This window comes from Carlito syrichta, unplaced genomic scaffold, assembly GCF_000164805.1.
Source record: "Carlito syrichta isolate Samal-C Ts95f unplaced genomic scaffold, Tarsius_syrichta-2.0.1 Scaffold304409, whole genome shotgun sequence".
Lineage (NCBI taxonomy): Eukaryota > Metazoa > Chordata > Mammalia > Primates > Tarsiidae > Carlito > Carlito syrichta.
The window spans coordinates 151,894-178,866 of NW_007248505.1; the positions used below are offsets into that span (position 1 = coordinate 151,894).

Below are 26,973 nucleotides of genomic sequence, written 5' to 3' on the forward strand. Positions count from 1 at the left end.
TTTTTAGACCTGTCGGCAAATCTCAGTTGCTAAGATTATCTCATGCCTCCCAAATTAAAAACAAACAAAAACCCCCAAAACTGGATAGCATGAGGCAAACTGCCAGAGAACAAAAACTTCTTTCTAATCCTAGCAGAGCAAATAAAAATTATCTCTGTGGTACTGAAAATGTCTAGTTTTAGCATAGTGTAACACCATAACATCTCAACAGGTAACGCAAGGAGTTTTGTTAGAAAGTGATAGAAAGAGCCAGGCTCGGTGACTCAGCCTGTAATCCCACGCTTTGAGAGGCTGAGCTAAGTGGATTGCCTGAGCCCGTGGGTTCGAGACCTGCCTGGGCAACTTGGCGAGACCTCATCTCTACAATAAATCAAAAAATTAGTCAGGTGTGGTAGTGCCCGCCTGTAGTTCCAGCTACTTGGAAGGCTGAGGCGGGAGGATCACTGGAGCCCAGCAGGTCGAGGCTGTGGTGGCTGGGAGCGGCCACTGTACTCCAGTCTGGGTGACAGAGTGAGACTCCGACTTAAAAAAAAAAGAAAGTGATAGAAAGGATCAAGGTTGTTGCTGGGTGCAAGAAAAATTATGAAGCATTTCTAACATTGTAAATCTCAGGTAAAAATAAAGATGGATAAAGATTCTTCTTTATGAGAAAAAAAATTACTAGTATTTTAAAATTTATTCCATCTTTTAGATTAAAAAGTCATGTTCAGATACATTTGCAACTCAAGGAAATATTTAAAAATCTGCTACTAACAAGCTTTGTGCTTTAAAAAATTTACTTAAATTTACTTAAATGCCCGTGGTGGCTCATGCCGGTAATCCTAGCACTTTGGGAGGCTAAGGCAAGAGGATTGCCTGAGCCCAGGGATTCAAGACCAGCCTAGGCAACTTAGTAAAACCACATCTCTACAATAAAATTAAAAAAAAAAATAGCCAGGTGGGGTGGTGCGTGGGCCTGTGGTTCCAGCTAACTTGGAAGGCTAAGGTGGAAGGATCACCTGAGCCTAGCAAGTCAAGGCTGCAATGACCATGAGCGTGCCACTGCACTCCAGCCTGGGTGACAGAGTCAAAAAAAGGGGAAGACTAGGTTGGTCATACTTTAGAGCTAGCAAACTACAACCCGTGGGCTAAATCTAGCCTGCTACCTGTTTGTGTCTGTGGAATCTTACTGGAACACAGTTATAGCCATTAGTTTATGTAATGTCTACAGCTGCTTTCAAGCTCTAATTGCAGAGCTGAGTGGTTGTATCAGCAGAGTAATTACTAGTTGATCCTTTATAGAAAAAGGTTTCTAACCTATGATCTGGAGTGTCTCAAACTCCTAATGATGATTAGAAATATTATCACAAACATATAAAACCCTCTAAAGCAGTCATTCTTTTGCCTTAAGGAAAACAATTCTAAAGCAGTCATACTTTTGCCTTAAGGATCTTGGGTGGAGATGACCCTTCAGACAACATTAATATGCGTTATGATTTTCTATTTCTTCCAGGGCCACTTGTGCCATGGCCTAGATACTGTAACCACCTGACACAAAGCTCTCATGTTCCACAACAGAAGAATGAGCCTCGAAAGCTTTTATACTTACAGATGCTCTTCAAGCTTCTTTTTAAGGAGAATTGACTAAAAATGAAAAATAAAAATGAGTTTATTACCTAACATTTTAACTAATATGTATATTTTTAAAATTAAAAGTACAATAGTAATTCATTTTGAGTGAGCCCTCAGTAATTTCTTTGGTCAAAGAGTTCAAAATACTGAATGTACCCCAGTTTAATAAAGGGAGAGAGCAGTCCATAAGGGACAGCAGTCAGTATATAACACCCAGAAACTGGATATCTGAATTCTCTGAAGTCAGGAAATGAATGTAAAAGACACTTGAGTGTAGGTCTAATATTTCTGGACTCATCAGGCATGTAGGACTCTAATAATAATAGATTTTCTTTAAAACACTTTTTATCTGCTATATTGTTTCTCTGCTTCACAATAAAGTCTTGGATCAATTTCCATAAAAATTCTGACTTAATCAGCGATTTATAAATATGCACAGATTGCAGATAATTTTGTAATGATATGGGAATGAGAAGGATGGTATATGCACAGAATTTACTATGTTAGAGATGAGCTTTGATTGAGGTCTCTTGAAAGGCAGGAAAAAATTGTCTAATCAGTCAATACCAACAATATGGGAAAAAGAACCTTCATATTAAGTTCTTTGATTTTCAGTTGCCTTATTTGATCATGATTACCATAATTGTTTATTCAAGTCCATTCTAATCCAGTTCTGGAATATATCAAACTTACCTCTTTGCTCAGTAAGTTAATGATAACCAGATCAGTGGACCACAATGTCCTCTATCACTGCTCCCCAAAAATATACAAAAAGATAGCCTGATTAACTTTTGATTATGGCTTAATCCTTCTTTAGTACAGAGGGTAAAATGTAAATAAATTTTTAAAAACTTAACTTTAATTTTGCACTTATGTTTTGACTAGACTCTAGCAAAATTTTAACTGATAATATATAACAAAATAATTAAGTGGGTGGTTAATATGACAGGCAATGCACCAAATCATGTCATATGTATTATTAACACTGTAGTCTTAACTCCATCTTACAGGTGAGGAGGGTAAGGCTGGAGAATATTTAGTAGCTTTTAAATGATATATCCAGAATTAAAACCCAGGTCTATGCATGGCCTTCACTTCCAGGCTTTCTAGGCTGCAATGCCTCTCCATACTGAAGACTTACTGTCAAAGCATGTGGCAGGAGGAGGCTAGACTGCGACAGGAAGCTAGCATCAACATAGTTTATAGAAATAAAATAATTATAATAATGGGGTGGAACAGGAGTGAGATGGAGGGAAAAAACCAAGAGAGGACTTCTCTTCGGTTTGACTTTTTAAGATTTTTATATCCTTTAAGTATTTTAATTATAAAGGTAAGTAGCATTGGCATTCCTTTTGCATGAAATTGCTAACTTAAGAATTTCAACACCATCAACTATGATGGCAGATAATGTCTACATCCAAAAACTGCTCACTATGTAAAAATGAAAATAAAGCCATACTTACAATAGCCTTGAGCAGAAATCATGCCAAGAGACAGAGAGGACAAATTAGTATGAAGCAAACATAGCAGCCAAGAGAAGGAACGACTTAGTAATTCATAAACAGAAGTAAAAAATACACATTTGTTTTTTCAGAAATGTCTATTTTTATTTCTTCTATGGTCTCCTCCTCCTGTCTTGTTCTCTAAAGTTTTATGTACTGGGACTAGCTCAAATTATCCATATGACTGGATATAGCAATGTTTTTCTGCTTCCATGCTAAAAACAAATGACATAAGGCCAGGCGCGGTGGCTCATGCCTATATTCCCAGTACTTTGGGGCAGAGGCGAGAGAACTGCCTGAGCCCAAGGGTTTGAGATCAGCCTGGGCAACTTGGCGAGATCCTGTCTCCACAATAAATCAAGAAAAATTAGCTAGGCATGGTGTACACGCCTGTAGATCCAGCTACTTGGAAGGTTGAAATGGAAGGATCACCTGAACCCAGCAGATAAAGGCTGCAGTGGCTGTGAGTGTGCCACTGCACTCCAGCCTGGGCATCAGAGTGACTCTGACTCAAAAAAAAAGAAAAGAAAAGACATAAAATAATAAAAACGTGCAAAGCCTACTCTGACTTAAGGTCATAAGAAAGGGTTGTGCTTTTGAAAACAGACAGACAAACTATGTTGTTCTTCTTCAGAGGGATCAATCCCATTCGGCAGATTGCTATATGTGTTACACTCCTGAGATGCAATACTGTCGGTTAGTGAAAGAGAAAAGACAAGATCGTAACAAAATTTGCTGGGGAAAAAAAATATTCTGTATTGTTTTGTTTCTCCAAACCATCTAAACTATCTGAATCTTTTCTATATACAGAAAAGAGCTTAGAGAGAGTTTCTGCTTAGTTTAGAGAAAGTTATCCCATTAGTACCTGGATAGTCAAATAAATGGACTTATTTATGCAAACAGTACATGAAAAGGCTCGAATCTCACTTCTGAAATGTTTTTTAAAGTAACAGCCCACAGAATATTTAATTAGATCTGATTAGTAATATCTACTCAGATCATGCCAAATTATTTTTAAATTAATAAATGCTTTTACCTATGTTTTAAAAGAAGAGAACAAAGCACATGGCCATCACTATAACACTGAGGTTTAGCTGATCCTGACATTTCCTCATTTTTACTTCCTATGTACTATAAACCCTCCCCCTCCCTATCACAACAAATCAACATAAAGTCTTATAAAATGCATTCTGGTCAGCTGGAAAGACCAGAATGCATTTTACATATACTTCAGTTTAAGGGACCTAGTGATTTTATTGAATTAAGAAATATTACCTGCTTTGGTTAATCTCTGAGATACAATTAATTAGGCTAATAATAATTTAATACACTGATGGTAGTTTTGCTTCACCTCTTTGTAATCTAGCATTTTGGATAAAAACACATTTTAGATTTTAATAACAGTATACGGTAGTATAAATGTTGGTGACAATTTTGAGAATTGGAACTCAATCTGGCAACCTAAGAAGGACTACCAATACATTAATTAAGGGATAAACTAAAATCATCAATCTTAAAAAGAAGGGCATGCTGCCAATACAAACTAGGTGATATTAGAGAAATTGATAAAATTAGGTCACTAGTGACTTTTATATATCTAATATTCTCAAGGTTTAAGTAATATACTCAACTCTTCTTTGATTCATTTTGTTTTTATATCCTTTTAAGTTAATAAGGCTGGATGGAATCAGCCACATTGATAGTTTTTAAGTTAATCCCCCCAAATGACTCTATCAATGAAAACAAACAGATTTATGTTCAAATGCCAGAGTATGTAGCAAATCACACTGGCAATAGAAGAAAATGAAATATCTGACTAAAGAGTGTCACTGAAATTTAGTTTTTTTCCAAACTTTTAATACTATTTTTGAATGCTTTATAAATGTTATTATTTATTATTACTGCTCATAAATGTAAAGGATTTGCAAAATATAATTTATTTACACTTTTTCCAGAGAATGACTGGATACAATGTACTACATAAGCCCTGTGATAGAAGGTGACCACATTGAGGTAAAGGAAGACACAGTCCTTTGCTAAACACACTTCCTAGAGTGAGCATGCAGAGCTGTGATAGAGATATGCACAGTACTAAGAGAATATATTAAAAAGGGCAGTGTGGAGGCAGGGAAGGAGTAAGAGGGATTCTGAAATTTAGAGACGATGGGATTCTAGGAATTACATTCACTTCTTTTTTTTTTTTTTTTTTTGAGTTGGAGTCTCACTCTGTTGCCCAGACTGGAGTGCAGTGGCCGCTCCCGGCCACCGCAGCCTTGACCTGCTGGGCTCCGGCGATCTTTCCGCCTCAGCCTTCCAAGTAGCCGGAAATACAGGTGTGCGCTACCACGCCCGGCTGATTTTTTTATTTATTGTAGAGATGAGGTCTCGCTGCCCAGGCGGGTCTCGAACCCGCGGGCTCAGGATACATTCTCTTCTTAATGTCAATGTTACATATCTCTTCTTAATGTCAATTTTACATTAAAAATTTTTTACCTGAATGTGCTAAATCTCCACTAGTTTTTTTTCTTTTCTTCTTTTTTTTAACCATGGGGAAAACCCTATATTTCATATTTGAATACTGAACTGAGCACATTTAAAACATAAAACCTCAATTAATTCTTCAGCTGATAACCAGAAATGAACTTCTAATTCCCAGAACAGTGAATATCAAAGAGACAATAAAATACTATCCAGTCTTTTTTATAAGGAATATTAGCAAAAAGGAAAACATTGTTTATTTTCCATAACCAATATAATGCTACATTATTTTGATAGAGACCATCAAATAAAAAAAGTGACAGCTTTTTGCAACACCATGAAAATGACCGACCACTGTTGGTGCATATTAAAACTTACATCTTCTGCTTTGGAACCTTGATCCTGTAAAGATTTTTGCAGTTCTTCAACTTGTGACTGTACTTCCAGAAGTCTCTGATTCACCAGCCTAGAATCAAATGTATATTAATTTTCCAAGTACTGATTTACTTATGCCTTTTTTTCCTTAGGTTGTTTATATTAGTCCAACAAAAAAGTATGATTAGTAAAATAAAGTTTCATATTATAGTAGCAGCATTAATCATGTTATAAATAGCAGCTTACGTCTGATTTTTTTTTGTATTGCATAAAATTTCTAGATGATTTCTAATGCATGTTTGGGAAGACATATTTTGGAACTGATGTACTTGCATACACCTATTTACCTGAAATTCACTTCAATATATGTTTATGAAGACTTGTGTGTCAGGCATAGTGCTCAGCACTAGCAATAAACAATCCTGGCACTCAAAGAATTACAGTCTAGTGGGGAGGTAAAAATGTAAACAAATAAAATACAATGAGATAAATACTTCAAACTAGTACACAGAGGCATATAAAAGAAATGATAATTGGTAAAGAAGCAAAAACTCTGTGGAGAACTTTAATTGAAATTAGAACAACAAATAAAATATTTATGTAGTTAAGGGTGCAAAGGGGATTCAAAAGACAGAGGTCAGTATGCCGAAAGTGCACAGAAAAATGAGAGGGTACAGTGAGTACAGAAATGGCATGGCTGATGAATAAGTTATGAGGGGAAGAATGGCTTAAAAGAAACGGGAGGAGCAGATCCAGCATAACCTTTTATGGAATACAAAGTATCTAGGGGTTATCCTAAAATCAACAAGTCTCAAATCTGGCTCAAACTAGAATAACCCAGACAACCTCTAGTAATGCTGATTCCAAGACTTGACTCTCTAGGAAGACCAGCCTTCAGCAGACCAGTTTAGTTCCCGAGGTCTTGGATGATACTGAAGGATTGCAAGAAGGGGAAAGCATGACCAGATAGTATTCTAGAAAGATCACATTGGTTTTAGAATGGAAGATGTTATTAAAAAGGTCACAGAGCAGGTGTGAAGACTGAGAGGAAGCTATTTCAATTATTACTAAATATGCCTGAAATAGAAGGAGATAGAGGAGGAATTATTTTGAGAAAAGGCAAAATAATACAAGAAATTAAAACTTGCACTTAGGTTTGAATTGAATGAATGAATTTTGGAATTCATTGACAAAGGGAAAACAAGAGGAACAGGTTGAAAAAGGAATATAAACCATCTGGTTTGCTATATGTTGAAAAATAAAATGCCTAGAAATTTCTGTCAAAATTTCTGAAGCAAAGAGAGAAGTCTGAGTTGGACAGATTTGGGAGTCATTTGGAGTTAACTGAAGCCAGAAGCATAAATAATATTGTCTAGAAGAAATGTGAAAAAGTGAAATGACTAATAAAGATGGCCCATAGCAGATCAATCAAGGAGTAGAAGGAGGAACCTCACCCTGAAGAGTAATCAGAGAATTAGAAGAAACATAAGAAAAGGGTATTCTGGAATAAAAAAAAGTTTGAAGAAAGGGCAACTGAGTAGCAGTATTGAATACAGTAGAGATGAAAGAAGATAAAATTTTGAATGTTCCTACTAGATTGGCCATTGAAGAGGTGACTCATTTAAGAGATTACTTTAGGAAGAAATACTTTAGTGAAATGGTAGTAGTAGAAGCTAGACTGTCCCTAAATCGAGGACAAAACAGGGCAATTACTGTTTAGAATACAAACAGTCAAAAAACTCAATAAGAAATTTTTTTCATTCAGCAAGTTACAAGAAATTATAGGTTTATAATTTAAAATAAATCATAGTAAAAAATTAATCAAATCTAACTTTTCATACTGAGGAATAGAAAATGAATGTTTTTTTGAGTAATGAAAATAAATTATCTGAAAATCCACATTAGTAGGGGGGCACAGGTCCATAAATACATTATTAGTGGTACTGTAATTCTGTTCAATCTTTTCAGAAAGGAAAATGAAAATATGTAACCACCTAAAGACCATTTCAACTATCCACCTTAACCATTTTTGAAATTATTTCATCAAACAGTACTGTAAGCCTATTAGGTGGAGGCCATTATAAACGTAATAAAACACAATCCAGTCTGTACCAAGAGGTTCCTTGGAGGGACTTTAAAAACAACTCAAATGCCCTCAGTGGAGAATGCATAAGCAAACACAGTAATACAATGGTTAAAACATGAGGGAGGACCAAAAAGAAACCCAGAATTATTTTTTGGAGGGTAGGCCCTTTGTAATACAGGCGTCCCCCACTAGGTAAGTATTCTAGGAACCCATCAGCATCAGTGTACCAGCTTGCATTGCTGTGAGAGGCTGTGCTAGGCTTCAGTTAATTTTCTTTTTTGATATTCATTTAACACATTTGCCTATTTCACAATGGGTGATTTATAAGCGTAACTGCCCACACTGCACTAAATATTAAGTAGTGTTTTTACCCCCAAATGGCATGACCTCTATGCCCCTCACCTTCCCTATTCACATGATCTCGCCCTAAGAGACTTTTCTTTTTGTATCTCTGGATGAAAAAAGGCCTCAATAGCCGGACTCAGTGGCTCAGCCTGTAATCCCAGCACTTTGGGAGGCTGAGGTGAGAGGACTGCCTGAGCCCGCGGGTTTGAGACCTGCCTGGGCAGCTTGGTGAGACCTCATCTCTACAATAAATCAAAAAATTAGCCGGGTATGGCAGCGCGCGCCTGTAATTCCAGCTACTTGGAAGGCTGAGGCGGAAGGATTGCCGGAGCCCAGCAGGTTGAGGCTGCGGTGGCCGGGAGCGGCCACTGCACTCCAGTCTGGGTGACAGAGTGAGATTCCAACTCAAAAAAAAAAAAAGAAAAAAGGCCTCAAAAAGAAACGTTTTGCCTATGTGGAAGAGGTGAAACAAAACAACGGCAGAAGCAAAAGGTATCAACATTGACAAGTTCAAAAACTGTTCTGAGCAGTAGAAAAAGCATCTTGATAGGTGTGTATTGCATCAAATAAAGAGTACTTTGAAGGTGACTGAAGTTTAAACATGTAGGAATACATAATTTTTTATAAATAAATCCCAGATGTTTTGGGGGGAGGGTCCCTCCTCATATGAAGTATGTAATGCAAATACAAGTAAATTTATATGAAAAAGTTCATCTACAAAATAAATGAGGATTGTATTGCCTACCTTATGAAGCTGTTTAGAATATTATTATATATATATGTATTTTTTGTTTTTGAGTCGGAGTCTCACTCTGTCACCCAAGCTGGAGTGCAGTGGCATGCTCACAGCCACTGCAGCCTCGACCTGCTGGGCTCAGGTGATCCTTTTGCCTCAGCCTTCTAAGTAGCTAGAAGTACAGGCATGAGCCACCATGCCCGGCTAATTTTTTGATTTATTGTAGAGATGAGGTTTTGCCAAGTTGCCTAGGCTGGTCTCAAAACCGTGGGCTCAGGCAATCCTCTCATCTTGGCCTCCCAAAGTGCTGGGATCACAGGCATGAGCCACTGTGCCCAGCAATTTTTTGTATTTTAATGAGAACAAGTGAAGGAATGTTTAGATCATTAAATGGGAAAATATATGAAGTGTGTCTAGCACAATACCTAACACACAGCAGGTGTTCTATGAATATGAATTGTTTCTACCTTTATTCTATCCTCCCTTCAGGGATTTAGTTAGTTAACACTTTTTTTTAGATCGGAAATATAGTTTATTTAAAAAAGTAAATTAGATGGCCAGTGCGGTGGCTCATGTCTATAATCCCAGCACTTTGGGAGCCCACGGGTTCAAAACCAACCTGGACAACTTGGTGAGACCTTATCTCTACAATAAATAAAAAAATTAGCCGGTGTGGTGTTACATGCCTGTAGTTTCAGCTACTTGGAAGGCTGAGGCGGAGAGATCACCTGAGCCCGGCAGGTCGAGGCTGTGGTAGCCATGAGCAGTGTGCTACTGCACTCCAGTCTGGGCAACAGAGTGAGACTCTGACTCAAAAACAAACAAATAAACAAACAAATAAATAAATGGAAATGAGAGAGATTGATTGACTGATTGACCTCCCCAAGGTAGAAGAGTGGGCCAAAGCTTAGGAAACATGGCAATGGCCATAGCTCAAATAGCACGTGGCCACACCAGAGTCTAGCAAAGCAATGGCCTTAGTTAACATTTTAATCGAAGTCTGATTACTGATTACATATAGTTGTGTCAAGGGGATGTAGGGAGAGGTGAGCCTGAGATCACAAAATACTCTGGTAAGGAAGCACGATCATGCATACTCTGACAAAGCTCCCTGGGCAGTTCTGACATGGGTCCACTCTCAGTCCCTCATCCCCTTCCAATATTGTTGGAAGGACAGCAGGTATTACAGATATATAAAAAATACTATCTCACTGGGAAAACTAATTGGAAAGGACTTTGGAGGTTTAAGAGAAACACTGCCTTCTAATAGATGATACATGGGTAATGAGCAAGCTGTTTTTAAGATAATACAGTCAAAAGACTCAGTAGGACTAAAGCTCAGGTTTCTTGGTATGCAGCCCAGTGCTATAAAGTAGTAGGATACTTATAACACTCAGTAAGAACAAACTTAGGGTAAACCACTAAGGAGAAAAAGTATGCTGCTAGAGGAAGACAGGAAAAAAAATTCTGCAAACACAGTAGAAGACAAACTGGCAAGAAAAAAGCATGGATTAGGTAGAGGCTCTGAAGTCAGGCGGCCTGTGTCTGAACCCAAGTACCTTCATCTGTAAAACTTTCAAGATAAACAAGACACCATATTCAAAACACAATGTTTGCAACAAAGAGGTACTTTTAGCTTTTATTATCATTATGGTTAGTATAGGTATAGAAGGTAAGTTATCATCAGTGTTCTAATTTAAGAAACGATCACTACACACTAATAATATAGACACTTATACAATAACTAGTCATCCACACATGGACATTCTAAGAGTGATGACTAGCTGTCATGTCTCTGATGACAAAGGAACAATAACTAAAGCCTATGAGAAACAATGTAAAGCATTATAAAAGAAGGTGTGGGTGATTTAGGATAGGGAAAGATTTTCCTGACTAAAATGGTTAAAATATAACCAGCAAATGGTTAATGAGGTGAACACAAAACACTTTCCCCACAGACACTGCACCTACAATCCCCTTCTTCTACCATCTCCATTTTCCATTTTTTCTAATTACTTTTCAAAATCCTTCATTCTCAGTGCTAAGCATGGTGGCTCATGCCTGTAATCCTAGCACTTTGAAAGGCTGAGGTGAAAGGACTGCTTGAACCCAGGAATTTGAGATCAGCCTAGGCAACCTAACAAGACGTCATCTCCACAAAAAAAATTTTTAAAAATTAGCCAGGCATGATGGTGTGTGCCTGTAGTCCCTGCTACTCGGAAGGCTGAGGCAGGTAGCCTGAGCCTAGGAGATTGAGGCTGCAGTGAGCTGTGATCATGCTACTGTATTCCAGCCTGGCTGACAGAATGAGACTCCAAATCAAAACAAAAAAACAACAAAAAAGTACTCATTCTTGGCTGGGCACGGTGGCTCATGCCTGTAATCTCACTTTGGGAGGCCAAGACGGGAAGACTGCTTGAGCCCAGGAGTTCAAGACCAGTCTAGGTGACATAGATGTTATTTCTACAAAAAAACCCCCAAAATTAGCTGGGCATGGTGGCATGTACCTGTAGTCCCAGCTAGTCGGGAGACGGAGGCAGAAGAATTGTCTGAGCCCAGGACATTGAGGCTGTGGTGAGCTGTGATCATGCCTCTGTACTTCAGTCTGGGCAACAGAGTAAGACACCAACTCAAAAAAACAAACAAAAAAAACCCCAAAAACCACACTCATTCTTTATACTCATAGAAGTTGATAAAACATTTTCTCCTTCTGTTTATGTAATGGTGCTTACACAATCACCATAGTATTGACTGATGTACATTCATTGCTGATTCTACCTCAGCAATTTAAGCCACAGGAAGGGTAGGAATCTCATCTGGAAAATGCCAAATCAATCAGGCATAATAAAGAGAATCTGTAATGTCAGGCAAACTATAAAACTATTAATAAAAAAATGTCAGAATGAACATCACAGCAGTGAAAAAAGAAAGAAAAAACACTATATATTTCATATCTAAGAAACACTTCCAAAAACAGTCACAACAAAATATAAATGTAACCCTTGTCAGAGTAAACTACTGATTTTAAAGTAACTGACTCTGAATGACTGCACAATGCCATATGCCGAAAACTTAATGGAAAATGTATTTTATTGTTAATTTTGTGCATTCTAAATTCTCAAAATAAACTATTCATAAGAAAAATGATTTTCTTTTAGGGCTACAAAAAATAACAGAGCAGAAAAAAATAATTTGTCAATTCAATTGTGATGGAACATTGGAAAAGCTGGTCTGTGGAAACAAGGTAAACTTCATTAACTTCATTAATGGTGAGATTTTTTTTCTTACCTTGTTTTACTTAGTGATTAGAAGAAGGGTAGACAGTAGAGCACTGGTATAATTTTGCTTGAATAAATAAAGGACAGTCAGGCACGGTGGCTCAAGTCTATAATCCCAGCACTTTGGGAGGCCAACGTGAGAGGATTGCCTGAGCCTGCGGGGTCGAGACCAGCCTGGGCAACATGGTGAGACCTCGTCTCTACAACAAGTCAAAAAATTAGCTGGGTGTGGTAGCACACCTGTAGTTCTGGTTACTTGAAAGGCTGAGGCAGAAGGATCACTTGAGCCCAGCAGGTCGAGGCTTAGTGGCCGAGAGTGTGCCATTGCACTCCAGCCTGGGCGACAGAGTGAGACTCCAACTCAATAAAATAAATAAATAAAGGACAACGCCATTATACAAAGACACAGTGCCTTTTGGCAAGTCTGCCTAAAAGTGGAGAAATGGATTAAAGTTCCCTTACAAGGAAACAGAACAGCACATGGCCACTTTTCAAACTACAATTCATACCTTTGTTTAAAGGAATCAAAATCAAGGCAATAGGGAAAACTTGTGCTACCTATAATACTTTACCTGTTCTCTGTCTCCAGTTCATTCTTGCGTAGATTTGCATCATCTAGAAGGCTCTGCAATAAGGCAATTTTTTCATTGTCTGAACCCTCTTGGTTAAGTTTTAACATCTTATTTTCATGCTGAAGACGAATAAGTTTCTCCCTGAATGAGCAAAATAAAAACTAATTATCTGGTGTGTTAATATACAATATAAGTATTAAATTCAGCTAAGTACAGTTACAGATTTAATATACAGAACAGAAATGAAAAGTACCTTCAATTAATTGAGCTTCTACTTCAACTGGCTAATACATCACACTTCGGGTCTTAAGTACTTTCTTTTTAGAATGGACAATCTGAAGATAACAGAATTTCTAAATATCTTAACTTTTAATGAATGAGATTTCAAAATCCTATTTCATTTCTGATTTATTTAAGCTATGAATGCATTTATTTATTTGTGCTTTGGTTCTCATCAAAAAATATGATCTCTAATGCTATCTATGGTCTTAAATGACCAATCATTTGGTGGCAAGATACTAAATTCAACAAGGATTGCCCTCAGGATATGCAGTTACCCATTCCTATAGACATGTTAAAATATATACTTGTAACAAGTCAGATTATTGGTTTTTGGTCTGCATTGATCTGAACTCTGTTATGCCAAAAGTTTCCATTGAGAGGTTTTAAAAACAATAGCCATACAGGTGTATGTATCTAGTCATACTCAGAAAAGCCACATTTGTACAACCTTTATCATTGTTCTTTGTTTAGAAAGTCAACTGCATTACCAATGAGTTTCCTTAAAAATTGTTTCTTTGATATAACTATTTATTTATAAATATTAATAAATAAGTTTTTAATTCACTCAACTAATTTTATTGGCTCAATTATAAAAGCAGTATATCAGATGAAAGAAAAGCAAAAGAAGTTTCCAGACTTAGTGCTGTAGTCTACTCTTTTTGTTTATCCTTAAGCAAGGTTAAGCAAACAAACAACTAGAAATTGACTTCATTTAATCAACAAGGATTTAAAAGCTTATTTCAAATTTTGTAGTTTATAAAACTCTCATACAATCATTATTTCATTTAATATCTCCAAGGATTTTATGAAGAATCAAGGTCAGTGTTTATTTCTAAAAGGGGGAAATAGGCCCAGGAAAGCCTTCTCTTTCTGCCGGACACTTGGTGCCTCCCCATCTATTTTTCATTCTTATACGTAGAGCTAGGTATATAACAAAACAAATGGAATTATTAAAATGTATGACTAAATAAAAATGTAAACTTTGATTAGGGAAGAGTAGTAGAGATTGGGAGAGATTTCCTCCTATCTACAGTATTATATCTTTCCTAGATCATTCCATGTGGTTAGTAGATAAGTCTTAGCAACTGATTATTCTGCAGGCTGGCAGCTAAAAGCACAACCACTGTCTATGGGCCAAGTGTTTGCATTGCTAAATGTCTGCTGAAGATACTCAAACTTAGGACATATTCACTTGCTTTCTATGTATGAAAGACTGTCCTACTCAAGTGAGAAAATCAATTTCTCTGTTGGGTCGGCTGAAGAAAGTATCTAACATGCTGAAAACACGACATTTTTAACATCAAGTACATCTTAGAAGTGTCAGTAATAAAAAATAAGGAACTGAACTTCTTTATATTGTAAAGGAATAAATTTTCTACAGGAACATTACTGTGAACATGATTTTCTTGCCTGATTTCAGGTGTAACAATCTCTGCAGCCAGACTATCTGAAGACTCCTGACTTCCCAGAGGCATTAACCCTGTAAGTACATAAACATGAATACAAAGTTAACAGAAAGCACAACCACCTCCTTTGGTTAATACAATTTCTACATGAAACCCTACTTTGAGTACCAATTTTAACAGCTAAAATCACTGTAGTAAAAGATCGTATCATGGTGGTCTTTCAATATTATTACTTGTATTATTTTACCATTTAATCAGTTGAGTATCATTAAGTACATCCACAATGTTGCATAACTATCACCACTTATACATTTTGAAAACTTTTCCATCACCCAAATCAGAACTTCTATAACCATTAAGCAATAACTCCCCATTCCTACCCTCCCACGCCCTGGTAACCTCTATGCTATTGTCTATCTCAATGATTTGCCAATTCTAGATGCCTAATATAAGCTGAATCATACAATATTCATTTTTTGTGTGTCTGGCTTATTTCACTTAATGTTCACTTTTATTTATTTGTTTGTTTCACTTAACATTTATATATGTATGTATGTATGTATTTAAGTTGGAACTTCACTGTCAACCAGGCTGGAGTGCAGTGGCTCAATCACAACTCACCAAATTCTCAACCTCCTGGGCTCAGAAGATAGCCTCCTGAGTAGCTGGGACTACAAGGGCATGCCAATATGTCTGACTAATTTTTTTATTTTTTGCAGAGATGAGGTCTGGCTATGTTGCCTAGGTTGGACTCCAACTCCTGGGCTCAAGCAATCCTGCTGGGATTACAGTTGTGAGCCACCATGCTTGGCTTCACTTAACATGTTTTAAAGATCATCCATATTGCAGCATTTATCAGAACTTCATTTTTATGGTTGAATAATAGTCTATTGTATGTATACAGCACATTTTGTCTATCCATTAATCTGTCGATGGACACATGGGTTGTTTCCCACATTTTGTCTATTTTGAGTAATGCTGTTATGAATATCTGTGTACAAGTATCTCATTGAGTCCCTGCTTTCAATTATTTTGAGAATATATGAGTTGAACTGGATTGCTGGATCATATCATAATTCTGTTTTTGAACTTTCTCAAGAGCCATCAAACTGTTCCCCACAGTGGCTGCCCCATTTTACATTCTCATGAGCAATGACAAGGATTCCAATTTCTCCATATATCTCCCAACACTTAATTATATTCCCTCCTTTTTTGTTGTTGTTGGTAACAACCATCCTATTTGGTAAGAAGTGGTATCTCATTGTGGTTCATTTGCATTTGTTAAAACTAAGGATGTTGAGCAACATTTCATGTGCTTATTGGTCATTTGTGAATTGGCTTATTATTTTTTATTTTATGCTGCTGTTGGCTAGTTGTAGAAATTCCTTATATATTCTGGATGGTAATCCCTTATCAGATTTATGATTTGTAACTATTTTCATCCATTTTGTGGATGGCCTTCACTCTACTGGTAGTATCCTTTGACGTACAGTTGTTTTTCATTTTGATGAAGTCCAGTTTATCATTTTTTATTGTGTTGCCTGGGCTTTTTGAATTCCAGGAAATTACTGCCAAACCTGATATAAGGAAAAATTTCCTCTATGTTTTCTTCTAAAAGTTTTCTAGCTTTAGCTCGTACGTTTCAATCTTTGAACCATTTTGAGTTAATTTTTGTACGTGGTGTTAGGTAAGGATTCAACTTCAATCCTTTGCATGCAGACATGAAAAATATGCAAGCCCTTTCTTTCTTCTTCTTTTTTTTTTTGAATTGGAGTCTCACTCTGTCACCCAGGCTGGAGTGCAGTGGTACACTCATGGCAGCCTGGACCTGCTGGACTCAGGTGATCCTGATCCTTTCACTTCAGTCTTCCAAGTAGCTAGAACTACAGGCATGCATCACCATGACCAACTAATTTTTTTTGATTTACTGTAGAGATGAGTTCTCACCAAGTTGTCCAGGCTGATCTCAAACCTGTGAGTTCAGGCAACCCTCTCACCTCGGCCTCCCAAAGTGCTGGAATTATAGGTGTGAGCCACTGTGTCCGGCTTATTTATTAATTTTTTGGTCTAATTGCTCTGGCTAGTTTTTCCAGTGCTATGTTGAATAGAAGTGGTGAAACTGGGTATCTTTTTGACTTATTTCTGATCTTAGAGGAAAAGTATTTTATCATTGAGTATATCAGCCATAGGTTTCTCATTTATGGTCTTTATCATGTTAAAGTTTTCTTCTTTTCCTAGTTTATTATATCATGATCGGATGTTTGATTCTGTCAAATGCCTTTTCTTCTTCAATTGAGAGGATCATGTCTTTTTTCTCTTCACTCTATTAATGTGGCATTATTACATTGATCTCTACATCTTCCCTTGTCAAATTCCATGCTGTCTTGATTAAAGCACTTTTATAATAAATTTTGAAATAAGGATGTGCAAGTTCTCCAATTTTTTTCAAGACTTTTTATGTTATTTTGGTTCTTTTGCTTTTTTTTCCCTTTTTTTTTAGCTCGGTGTCTCATTTTGTCACCCAGGCTAGAGTGCAGTGGTATACTCGTTGTTCACCAGTAGTCTCAACCTCTTGGGCTCAGGTGATCCTTCTGTCTTAGTCTTTCAAGTAGCTGGGACTACAGGCGTGTGCCACTATACTTAGCTAATTTTTAAATTTTTTTGTAAAGACAAGGTCTCACTCTGTCACCTTGGCTCAAACTCCTGTGATCACCCACAATCCTCGCCTCAGCCTCCCTAGGTGCTGGGATTATAGGCATGAGCCTCCACACCTGGCCTGCATTTTCATATAAACTTTAGGATCAGCTTGTCAATTTCTACAAAAAAATCTGCTGAGGTTTTGACTGGGATTACACTGAATCTTTATACCAGTGAGGAAAACTGCAATCTTAACAAGAATAAATGCTACAATACTTGAGTATAAACTGTTTCTCCATTTATTTAGATCTTATTTTTTTCTCCACAATGTTTTACAGTTTTCAGTGTATGTCTTGCATTTCTATGTTAAACTTATTTTTAAGCATTTTTTTCCTTTTTCATACTATTGTTCATTGGTAGTATACAGAAATACAATTGGTATTTATATACTGATCTTTTATCTTAAGACTTTGTAGAACTCATTTATTAAATCTGATTTTTTTATATCCTCCCTACGATTTAGGGATGCTTTTTATTTTTTTTTCTTGTCTGACTACACTGGCTAGAACCTCTGATAGCATGATGAATAGAAGTGACAAGAGTGAATACCTTTGCTTGTTTCTGATTGTAGGGAAAAACCATTCAGTCTTACATCATGTATGAAAGGTTTTTCATAGATACCTTTTACTAGGTTGAAGAAGTTTCCTTTTATTCTTAGTTTGCTGAAAGAGCTTATTAAAAAATGTTGTAGCCGGGCTTGGTGGCTCAGCCTGTAATCCCGCGCCTTTGGGAGGCTGAGGTGAGTGGATTGCCTGAGCCCGTGGGTTCGAGAACTGCCTGGGCAGCGAGACCTCATCTCTACAATAAATCAAAAAATTAGCCAGGTGTGGTAGCGTGCGCCTGTAGTTCCAGCTACTTGGAAGGCTGAGGCGGAAGTATCGCCGGAGCCCAGCAGGTCGAGGCTGCGGTGGCCGGGAGCGACCACTGCACTCCAGTCTGGGCGACAGAGTGAGACTCCAACTCAAAAAAAAAACAAAAAACAAAAAGGTGTTATTTTTTAAATGTAATAATATAGTATACATATCTTTCCGTGTCAGGCATTTACAAGACATACCTTATTCTTTTTAATGACTCTATGGTATACAGTTGAATGAGAATGCTATTCCTGTACTGCTAAACTTTCAGGTTGTTTTTAAATTTCACACAATGCTGGTCGAGCACTGTGGCTCACACCTGTAATCTCAGTACTTTGGGAGGCCTTGAGGCAGGAGGACTGGTTGAGCCTAGGAGTTTGAGAACAGCCTAGGCAACATAGTGAGACTTCATCTCTGCAAAAAAATTTAAAAATTAGCTGGGCATGGTGGCATGTGCCTATAGTCTCAGATACTTTGCAGGCTGAGGCAGAAAGATGGCCTGAGCCCAGATCAAGGTTGTGATGAGTGCTATAGTACTCCAGCCTGGACAACAGATGAGACCCTCCTCAAAAAAACAAAACAAAGTAAAACAAAAACCAACCAAACAAAAAACTGTTTTAATTCATTAGGGTAAATTTCTAGGGCAAAATTGCTAAGTATGGTCTTATGATATATATCAGTTTTCACCTACAGTTTCTGGTTCATAATTCCCATAGCCCTTGTTAGTCTTTTGTTACAATGTTGAATGTGTGGATCTCAATGACAGGTCCGAGGAAACAGATCCTCCCTACCTCCTGTCCCAAGACAGGACCCTCATCTTCCCCACCTTCTGATGTGTGGGTCTTAAGACCCTCTCCAGAGAGGATCTCACCCTATACTCTGGGGGGAGAAAGGCTGAAGTCATGAAGATTCCATAAAAACCCAAGAGAACTGGGTTTAGGGAACTTCCAGAAGGCTAAACACATGAAGGTTCTGGAGGATGGCACACTCAGGGAAGGTATGAAGGCTCTGTGCTCCTGCTCCTACACCTCAAGTACACATCTCTGCATCTGTATCTTTTGCAATATCTTTTAAAATAAATTGGTAAATGTAAGTAAGTGTTTACCTGAATTCTGTGAGCTGTTCCCACAAATTAATAGAACACAGAGAGGGGGGTTGTGGAAACTCCAACTTTTGAAGCCAGTCGGAAGTTCTGGAGGCCTGGATTTTTGACTAGTGTCATGGTGGCAGAGGGACAGTCTTCTGGGACTGAACCCTCACCCTGTGAAATCTGACACTATAGTCAGGTAGAGAGTGTCAAGACTGGGTTGAAAGATGCCCAGCTTGTGTCTGCTACTTGGTGCGTGGGGAAAATCTCCAACACCTTATGGTCACAGAAGTCTTCTATGCTGAAGGAAAAACATGGTCTGAGAGTTTTTCCCCAAAGCACTAGGTCAAAGGATAAGTACCTAAAGGAGATGTTCTAGTCTGTTTTCTGTTGCTTAGAATACCTGACACTGAGTAATTTATAAGAAATGAAATTTATTTTTGACAGTTCTAGAAGCTGGGAAGTCCAAGGAAGAGGGTGCATCTGGTGAGAGCCTTGCTTACTGATGGAGACTCTGCAGAGGCCTGAGGCAGCACTGGGTGTCTCATGGCAAGGAGGCTGAGTGAACTCATGTGCTTTCTCAGATTTCTCTTCCTTTTCTCATAAAGCCACTATGCCCACTCCCATGATAACCCATTAATCCATGAATAACTTAATTTAGTCACATTAGCAGAGTCCTCATGATCTAATCACTACTCAAAGGCCCCACCTCTCTTAATACTGCCACATTGGGGATTAAGTTACAACATGAGTTTCAGAGGGAACAAACGTTCCAACCAAAGCAGGTTAAAACATACAGGTTTATAGGTAGCAAAGAAACAAATGTGAGAGTTTACATAAGATGATTTTTCTTTTCTTGATGATACAGGAGGTGAGAGTAAAAGGGTTAAGGCTCAGGTTAGATTCTTAAAATACTGTAAAAACTCAAGTAGAGATGACTAGAGATACATAAAAAAATTGACAAGCGACAGGTGCGATGGCTCACACTTGTAATCCCTGCACTTTGGGAGGCTGAGGCAGGCAAACTGCTTGAGCACAGGAGTTCAAGAACATCCTGGGCAACATAATGAAACCTTGTCTCTATGAAAAAAATCACAAAATTAGCTTGGTGTGATGATCACCTGTAGTCCTCCTAGCTACCTTAGAAGCTAAAGTAGAAGAATCGCCTGAGCCCAGGAGGTTGAGGCTGCCATGAGTTGTGATCATTTTGATCATGCCACTGCACTTCAGCCTGGACGACAGAGTGAGACTCTGACACATGCACACACACATGCATGTGCATACACACACACAAACTGATAAGCAGCAATGAGGATCCAGTTACAATCAGAAATAATGTATTTTTGGTGAAAACAATCAAAGATTATCTATCTATCTATCTACCTATCTATCTAAACATTTTCTTTAGCTGACCTTGGCAATTTGGAATAGAGAAAAAAACTTTAGGATATCTGAACTAGGGTTTGACAAGTCTGGTCTAGAAACAGGTCAAGAGAGTGGTGGTGTGAACACAGTTAAAATAGCTGACATGCAGCTGGAAAAACTGGAGAACGAGAGCAAAAGACAATTAATAGAGACAAGAGGGGGTTAAAAAGTGAAAGGAAGGTGATGATCAGGTTTGTTAGAAGAAATAAGGGAAAAAAAGAGGTTATCGTTAAAGGAAAAGAAAAATTCCAGTTTCAGGTAACTTGAAAAGCCACAGGCTGGTTATTAGTGTGGGAGTGAACAAACCGTGAGGCCATATAAGCCATCAATCAGCCTCCACCATCCCAACTGATGACAAAAGAGTGGGAAAGGCAAGCCTTGTACTAAGTGTGGCTCCTTGCATGTAAGAAACAGCAGTTTTCTACTTGGAATGTAAATCCCTAAATGGACTGATACCCACTTTATTTTTCTCAATGGAAAAAAAACCACTGCTTTAGAAAGTTTGATATACTTTTTAAAAGAAATTATTATTTAGAGTCAAGATCTTGCTCTGTCACCTAGGCTGGAGTGCAGTGGTGTAATCATAGCTCACTGCAGCCTTAAACTCCTGGGTTCAAGTGATCCTCCTGCTTCACCTCCCAAGTAGCTGACACTACAGGCAAGAGCCACAGTGCCTGGCTTGATTTAGAAAGTTTGATATACTTTTAAAGAGGTCACCAAAAATTTTTCAAAATAAAACTTTCCAGGTTAATAGAGGTGACTTGACAAATGTTTATGCTTTTGACCTAATAAAATGAAATATTTAAAATATTTTTAAGAAGTTGGCAAGTAAATCCAGTCCCACAATTACAGCCTGTTAGCTATAAAATCTAGATTAACAGTTCAAAATTTTTATTAATTTTATTGCCTCTTCACCAATTTTTCATCTTTATTTATTGTTGTAATCTTCTTTTTTTTCTTTGAGTTGGAGTCTCACTCTGTCACCCAGACTGGAGTGCAGTGGCCGCTCCTGGCCACCGCAGCCTCGACCTGCTGGGCTCCGGCGATCCTTCCGCCTCAGCCATCCAAGTAGCTGGAACTACAGGCGTGCGCTACCACACCCGGCTCATTTTTTGATTTATTGTAGAGATGAGGTCTTGCCAAGTTGCCCAGGCGGGTCTCGAACCCGCGGGCTCAGGCAATCCACTCACCTCAGCCTCCCAAAGTGCTGGGATTACAGGCTGAGCCACCGAGCCCGGCTGTTGTAATCTTCTTAAAGTGAACCCAGTATTTTTACTGATACCATTAGAAATAAACCATCTTGTCTGGAGTACCAAAATGTTTTTACCTTGAGTTGTAAGCTGCCCTTCTTGAGCCTGTACACAACGAAGCTCTTCAATGGTTTCCTTCAGAGAATCTCTTTCTGTTCTTAGCCTCTGTAGGGACACAGAAGCAAGAAAGGTTAGCTTCAAGTTTTATGAATTTACTCATCGGTGATCTTTGCCTTGCATAATAGAATGATAAAAAATAGTGAACACAAACATGTTTTACCTTTAGATCTTTTATGGAAGGATTATAGAAGGACAAAATTTAAAAAATTTGCATTTAACAATACTAAATATCTACTATGTGTAAGGCAACATGCTGTACAAATTAAAGATCCATACTTAATAGTAAGTTATTAATTTCCTAACACTCTTTTCCCTAAACATAAAAGATCAATGAATAAAGACATGAAGTATTCATAAGTCATGACAAAGCAAAAATATTTTTAAGAAATTCAAAATAGGCTGAACAGCAAATTAATCCTACAGAAAACAGAAAAGCTACAAACTTATAAAGTCATAAGCAAAATAATGTAAAAGAGGCAACAATGGTAGAAAAGATTATATAAAAGAAATCAGAATTGAAGTAAAAGCATTCTTTTTTCTTTTACCAATTTTAGATCTATTTGTGAAATACAAATAGAAATCTTTCTATGATTTTAAAATAAATAGGTTATCTTGTTTTTATTCATAAATAGAAGGAATTAACATAGTCAGACATGAATTAAAGATCACTGCCTTAGTTTCAGCAGTGCTCAAGATAAAAATCCCCAATAAATATACTCACATCCTTTTCTTTTTGAAGACTGTCAACTTTTTCTCTTAGCCGCTTATATTCAAAATCTAATTTATCTGCCTTCTTTGATTCTTCAGACAATCTATTTTGCAGTTCTACTACCTGATACAGAAAGATATCATTATGTTTTTATAATTTGAAACATTAGAAATTATCACTATTTTCTTCTAAAGGTCTATGAAAACCGCCTTCTACCCATACTCAAATAAATGCATGTTATGGTAGACTAACACAATGGAGAAACCTAGGAATAAAAACCTGTCCAGATTTAATATGGGTTCCCAAACCAGGATCATTCAGAATAATAGTGTTCAAATCCATAAAAGAATCTATAAGAATTCATTTCCAGAAATGCAGATAACTGGGTAGTCTGAAATTCTTTTTTTGTATGAAACAAAAGAAATGCTGGAGGGAATGAAACTGCATAGTTAGTCTTATAAGAAAGTAAGAGAAATCCTCAGAGGATAAAATTGGAGTGTGAAGTTCATGCAGAAGCTCTGGGTACCATGAGGTGTCACTTGCCAATTTCAGAAACATAGAGCTTTGAGTTTAACAGAAAACAGGTAGTTGTTAAGTCCAGAGACCCTGGAGTCTCAAAGGTGATGCGTTGGTGAACACGTGAGTTAGGAAAAATTCATCAGCTGGAAAAGTAAACTGAGTGCTTTGGGTTTAAAAAAGTATAACTTAGAAATCTGTAGCCATGGCATGTTAATAATATATGGATTTGTGTTTGAATTTCTCTACTTACTTGTCTAGGAAAACCTAAGGCAAGTAACTAATTTAAAGGGGCAATGCTGTGGGAAATCTGGCATAAGCAAACAACATATATTTTCTGAAGAAACAAAACTTCACCCATGACCCTCAGGATTCCCAAAAATAAAGATAAGTCAATTAAAGAGCAAAATCCAAAATTATAAAGGCCATAAAGAAGCACTCCACAATGAACAAGAGTCACCAGAAAACATCAACAGCAATAACAATAGCAAAATAGAATAAGATCTCCAAGGATTTCAAAATAATCAGATACAAATATATACTACATAGGCAAATATATGTTTAATACAAATAAAAAAGAAAATCTAAATTATAAAAAGGAATAAGAAACCATAAAATGATCAGAGCATGCAAAAAGAACTTGTAGAAAAAAACTCATTAACATTAAAAATAAAGCATAGTAATCAGAAACAGGTAGAGAGAATTAGGGTAGTATAAAGTTTCACTGTAATATTTCTAAGTATAGATTTCATTTAAATTCTAAATCTGACATTCTTCATTAGTTCCAAAAAATGTTCAGCCATCTTTTCCTTCAAATAATGTCTTTATTCAATTATTTCTGTTCTCCCCTCTGAAATTCTAAATAGTTATGTCTCATTTTTTATTTCACACATTTTAATATCATGTATAGTTTCTTTGGGCAATATTATTCTGAGGAATATTTCAGTCCATATTCAAGTTTAATAATTCCTTTAACTTTGTTGTATGTTTGAAAATTCATGATAAAGTGTTGGGAAAAAAATGAATAAAAAAACCCAAAAAACTGCCAGCCATGCTTGGTATACAGTGTCATTCTACTAAAACTTCAAGAAATAGAAAATTCCAGTTTTACACAAATTCTGAGAATGGCAATAAAGAGACCACTTTCCAAATCACTGTATTAAGATAAGTTCGATGCTAAAATCAGATTTTAAAAAAAGCTGAAAGAGAAAATTTCAAGTGAATCATAGAGGAAAAAAAATTTTTTTTTTTTTTGAGTCTGTCACCCAGACTGGAGTGCAGTGGCCGCTTTCGGCCACCACAGCCTCAACCTGCTGGGCTCTGGGGATCCTTCCACCTCAGCCTTCCAAGTAGCTGGAACTACAGGCGTGTGCTACCATGCCCAGTTAATTTTTTTTTAATTTATTGTAGAGATGAGGTCTCGCCAAGTTGCCCAGGCGGGTCTTGAACCCAGGGCTCAGGCAATCCACTCACCTCAGCCTCCCAAAGCGTGGGATTACAGGCTGAGCTACCGAGCCTGGCTAGGAAAAATATTCTAAGTAAAACGAACAGAGTAAATCCAACAATTGAAAACAACAAATAAATCCACTCTGACCAAGCCAAATTTATCTCAAGAATGCAAGGATGGTTTAAGCCTAGAATATCCATTAATGTCATTTATCACATTAAGAAGGGAGAAGCATAAGATCTTCTCAATAGATCAAGAAAAAGCAGTTGATTAAAGCCAACATCCATTCAAGATAGAAACTGTAAGCAAATTAGGTATATAATGGAATTTCTTTATCCTGACATACACTGTAATTCCGGCTACTCGGAAGGCTGAGGCGGAAGGATCGCCGGATCCCAGTAGGCGAGGCTGTGGTGGCCGGGGGTGGCCACTGCACTCTAGTCTGGGCGACCGAGTGAGACTCCAACTCAAAAAAAAAAAAAAAGAAAAAAGAAAAAAGGTATGGAGTAGAAAGAACAAAGCTGTTTTTACTTGTTCACTATATTACTTCTGACAAGATACTTTACAAACATTATCAGAAGTAATATGAGAATTTGGCAAGGTTGCAGAATAAACATATAAAAAAATCATTTTCATTCATATAAATTAGCAATAAACTGACAATGATATTAAAAAAAAACCTAACTAAAAAAAAAACCATAGAGACATAAAGTACCTAAGAAAAATGTAAAGAAATATGTCCATGATCTTTAGAAGAACATGATAAACTTTAACTAAAAGACACGAAAGACCTAAAAAAAAATTGGAAAGATATGATGTTCACGGATAAGAACAATTCTCCCCATACAGATCAACAGACTCAATATAATTCCAATTCCCAAGGGTTTTGGGTTTAAAGTTTAAAGGAAAAGTAAAGGGCCAAGAATAGACAAACAATTTTGAAAAACAACAACATATGAGGGTTTATACAACCTCGTATCAAAATTATGAAAAAATCAATAAAAATAAGACTGTGGTGTTGGTGTAGGAACAGATAAGCAGACAAATGGAACAGAAGAGTGCATCCAGAAATAAACCCCTATATAGCATGGACACTTTACAAACACAGGGTAGATTTGTAGATCACTGTGGAAGAATGGACTATTCAATAGATGGTGCCAGGTTGAATGGTTACCAACACAGACAAAAACAGTATTAAATGGATCTCTGCCTCATACTCTAAACAAAAATCAATTCCATGAGAATTAAAGACCTAAATGTGCAAAACAAACTTTAAATCTTTGTAAAGAAATAGAGGAGAGCTGGGTGTGGTAGCCGAGATAGGAGGATCACTTGAACCCAGGAGTTTGAGACTCTATTTCTACCAAAAATTTTAAAAAATTACTTGAGCATGATGGCTTATGGCTGTAATCCCAGTTACTCAGGGGGCTAATGGGAGGGTCACTTGAGACCAGAAGTTTGAGGCTGTAGTGAGTTCTGACTGCACCACTGCACTCCAGCCTGAGTGACAGAGCAAAACCCTGTCTCTAAAGGGTGGGGGGGGGGAGAAGTAAATGAGATTAGATTACACATATCTTTTTTTTTTTTTGAGTTGGAGTTTTGCTCTGTTGCCCAGGTTAGAGTGTAGTAGCATGCTCACGGCCACTGCAGCCTTGACTTGCTGGGTTCAGGCAATCTTTCTGGCTCAGTCTTCCAAGTAGTTGGAACTATAGGCACGAGCTACCATGCCCAGCTAATTTTTTGATTTATTGTAGAGATGAAGTCTCGCTAAGTTGCCCAGGCTGTTCTCGAACCTGTGGGCTCAGGCAATCCTCTCACCTCGGCCTCCCAAAGTGCTGGGATTATAGGCGTGAACCGCTGTGCCTGGCCTAGACATATCTTCATGCAGGTTCTTATCAAAGCACAAAACATAAGAAAATGATCCTTGAAGTTCATTACATTAAAATTATCAACTGCACCCATTAAAAAGTGGGAAAAAGGGATGAACAGACATTTCTCAAAAGAAGATAAATGAACAGCCAACAGACACATGTTAAAATACTCAGCCTCACTAATCACCAAAGAAATGCAAATCAAAGCTACAATGAGATGCCACCTAACTCCAGTAAGAAGGGCCATGATTAGCTGGGTCAGTGGTTCAGCTTGTAATCCCACGCCTTTGGGAGGCTGAGGTGAGTGGATTGCCTGAGCCCGCAGG

At 37.4% G+C, this 26,973-nt stretch overlaps 1 protein-coding gene across 1 annotated transcript in view; it reads right to left on the reverse strand.

The window, feature by feature from the left end:
- Nucleotides 1-26,973, reverse strand: part of HOOK3 (hook microtubule tethering protein 3) — a 111,939-nt gene that overhangs the window by 14,665 nt on the left and 70,301 nt on the right. Inside the window, exons 11-16 of the mRNA XM_021713288.1 lie at nt 22,826-22,936; nt 22,062-22,149; nt 14,676-14,745; nt 12,984-13,124; nt 5,970-6,057; nt 1,589-1,623 (exon numbers count right to left, since the gene is read on the reverse strand). Of these exons, the coding sequence (XP_021568963.1) occupies nt 1,589-1,623; nt 5,970-6,057; nt 12,984-13,124; nt 14,676-14,745; nt 22,062-22,149; nt 22,826-22,936 (533 nt within the window). The remainder of the gene's footprint in view (nt 1-1,588; nt 1,624-5,969; nt 6,058-12,983; nt 13,125-14,675; nt 14,746-22,061; nt 22,150-22,825; nt 22,937-26,973) is intronic.